The following is a 2,146-nucleotide window of genomic DNA, read 5'->3' as shown; positions in this document are numbered from 1 at the left end:
GGAAGGAAACTGGCCTGGCTATAGAAGAGAAACATGAGGGATCCTTTCAGATGGAAATTTCTTCTGTCTTGACTGTGTCGATGTCAATATCCTGATTGTGATACTGTTCTAGAATTTTGCATGATGTTACGATTGGTATAAACCAGGCCAAGGATACATGGGATCTCTCTGTATTGTTTCTTACAACTATATATAAATCTATAATTGTCTTGTTCGAAAAGAAAAAGACACTGAGTTTGAAATTTTGTCATTTTGCAGTTCCTTTGAACTTCAAACCACTTGCTCTTGTTAATTAAGATAGCAAATGTTTGCCAGTCTTTGTGCTTTGAACAAGATGTACCAAAATTGAGTTCTAGCCCAATGTTAGTAAAAAGACATGTTCTATGATTTTGTTGGACAAGCTTATTTTGCTCCATTTGGGTTTCTTGTAATTAAGTATGTGGCTGCCAAATGATTAAGAAGTACCCGCTATGCAATATGAATTTAAGAAATAAAGCTTTGGTGAAACTTCTTTTAAAGGGAGGAGGATTGAATACTGTTTCCTTGGAAATCTAATTTATTGGTATTTGTGGTCTTTCCAGGTACCTGCGGTCATTAGTTCAGAACTTGTTGTTAATTCAGCGTTTCAAGAAACCCCTTATTGAACATTCACCCAGGCAAGAACGGCTGAACTTCTGGCTAGATATAATTTTTGAGGCAACAAATGAAGTTACTAATGGACTCAGATTTCCAGTAAGAAACGCTAAATCTTGAAGATAAAATAAAAAAGAAAGTGGGATTGGTACTGTCAAATTATTGAATACTCTGAAAGGAAGAAAACTTTAGAATAATTGAAAATGTTAAGAGATTCATCAATCTTATGCAAAGTCAGCCAGTGAGAGATCAACTCACTAGAAAAGGTTGGCTATATCCTTTAAAATAGTGGTTCTCAACTAGGAGTGATTTTTGTCCCCAGAGGGCTTTTGGCAATGTCTAGAGACAGTTTGGTTGTCATGGCTGTGGGGAAGGTTTTGCGACTGGCAGCTAGTGGGGTGGAGGCCAAGGATGCCACTAAACCTCCCACAAAGATGACACAGCTTCCTGCCCCCAACACACAATTACCCAGCCCCAAATGTCCATAGTGTTGCAGGGGAGAAACTCAATTCCACAACAATGCAGCACTAATAGTACAATTTTGAAGTTTTACTGCTCCTCTCCTCCTCTCCCTCAGCACAATAAAATGTAACTCATGGACTCTCACTTCATCCTGCGTCCTCTTGCATTTTTTGCAGACTTGGGTACCTACCTGTGGATCCTCCAGTTTGCTTCCTCATTTCTCTCAGAAACTGTAGCCTTCCTTGTTCTTCTCTGTTACCTCCTTGGGCAAGCTGTTCTTGGCCATAATAAACAATGTTATCTAATAAACAAGTGTCCCCCACCCCACCATTATTCTTCCTTATTTTCTATATGTTCCCTTATTACATATACACCAATAGGTGCTCAGAGAGGGTCTGTGGAGTCCGTCCAGAGCTCCCCACTTGCTCACTGGGCAGGGTGAGCTCTGTGACATGTTCCCGTGCATCACAAGAATCTGTTCTCTTCTTTTAGGTGCTGGTGATAGAACCAACCAAAGTCTACCAGCCTTCTTATGTCTCCATAAACAGCGAAGCTGAGGAGAGGACCGTTTCTCTGTGGCATGTCTCACCCACGGAAATGGTAAGAGAACAATCATAAACAGCTCTCTGTTTATTCTGTATCATCTAGTTAAAAATTCAGTTTTCATGTAGGAGAGTTAACTATATTGTAGTACTTGAAAGAACAGGCACCTGTGCTTAACTTCTGAGTGACAGAAGTATATCAGAGAGTGTAATCACAGTTGGAAAAAGGAAGCAAGATATATATAAATGTGTGTGTGTGTAAGTATTTGTATTATATGGTACCCATATGTGTATATGTGTGTATATATATGAATGAATGCAAGCTTGTCGATAAAGAAGTTAAAACACGAGGACGTGGATAAGGAATAAAGTAAAAATCCCTTCAGATCCCCCAAACCTGTTCTGTATTCCAGCCAGTGATGATTTGATGGATGTCCATGTATGCTTTTCTCTAAGCTCAGTTATATATGTATACTGTGTGTACATATATCCGTTATATACATAATATA

The 2,146-nt window shown here is 39.0% G+C and overlaps 1 protein-coding gene across 1 annotated transcript in view; it reads left to right on the top strand.

The window, feature by feature from the left end:
* The window catches only part of LOC105002679 (mitogen-activated protein kinase kinase kinase 15-like), a 5,272-nt gene extending 3,544 nt beyond the window's left edge, over nucleotides 1-1,728 (top strand). The window contains exons 3-4 of the mRNA XM_010859451.1: nucleotides 582-732; nucleotides 1,588-1,728. Coding sequence (XP_010857753.1) covers nucleotides 582-732; nucleotides 1,588-1,713 — 277 coding nt within the window. The 3' untranslated portion in view covers nucleotides 1,714-1,728. The remainder of the gene's footprint in view (nucleotides 1-581; nucleotides 733-1,587) is intronic.
* The last annotated feature ends 418 nt before the right edge of the window (nucleotides 1,729-2,146 follow it).

The sequence above is a fragment of the Bison bison genome, unplaced genomic scaffold, assembly GCF_000754665.1.
Source record: "Bison bison bison isolate TAMUID 2011002044 unplaced genomic scaffold, Bison_UMD1.0 scf7180017856383, whole genome shotgun sequence".
Taxonomy (NCBI): Eukaryota; Metazoa; Chordata; class Mammalia; order Artiodactyla; family Bovidae; genus Bison; species Bison bison.
The sequence above is the reverse complement of the archived record's forward strand: the minus strand, read 5'-3'. Positions and strand labels throughout refer to the sequence as shown.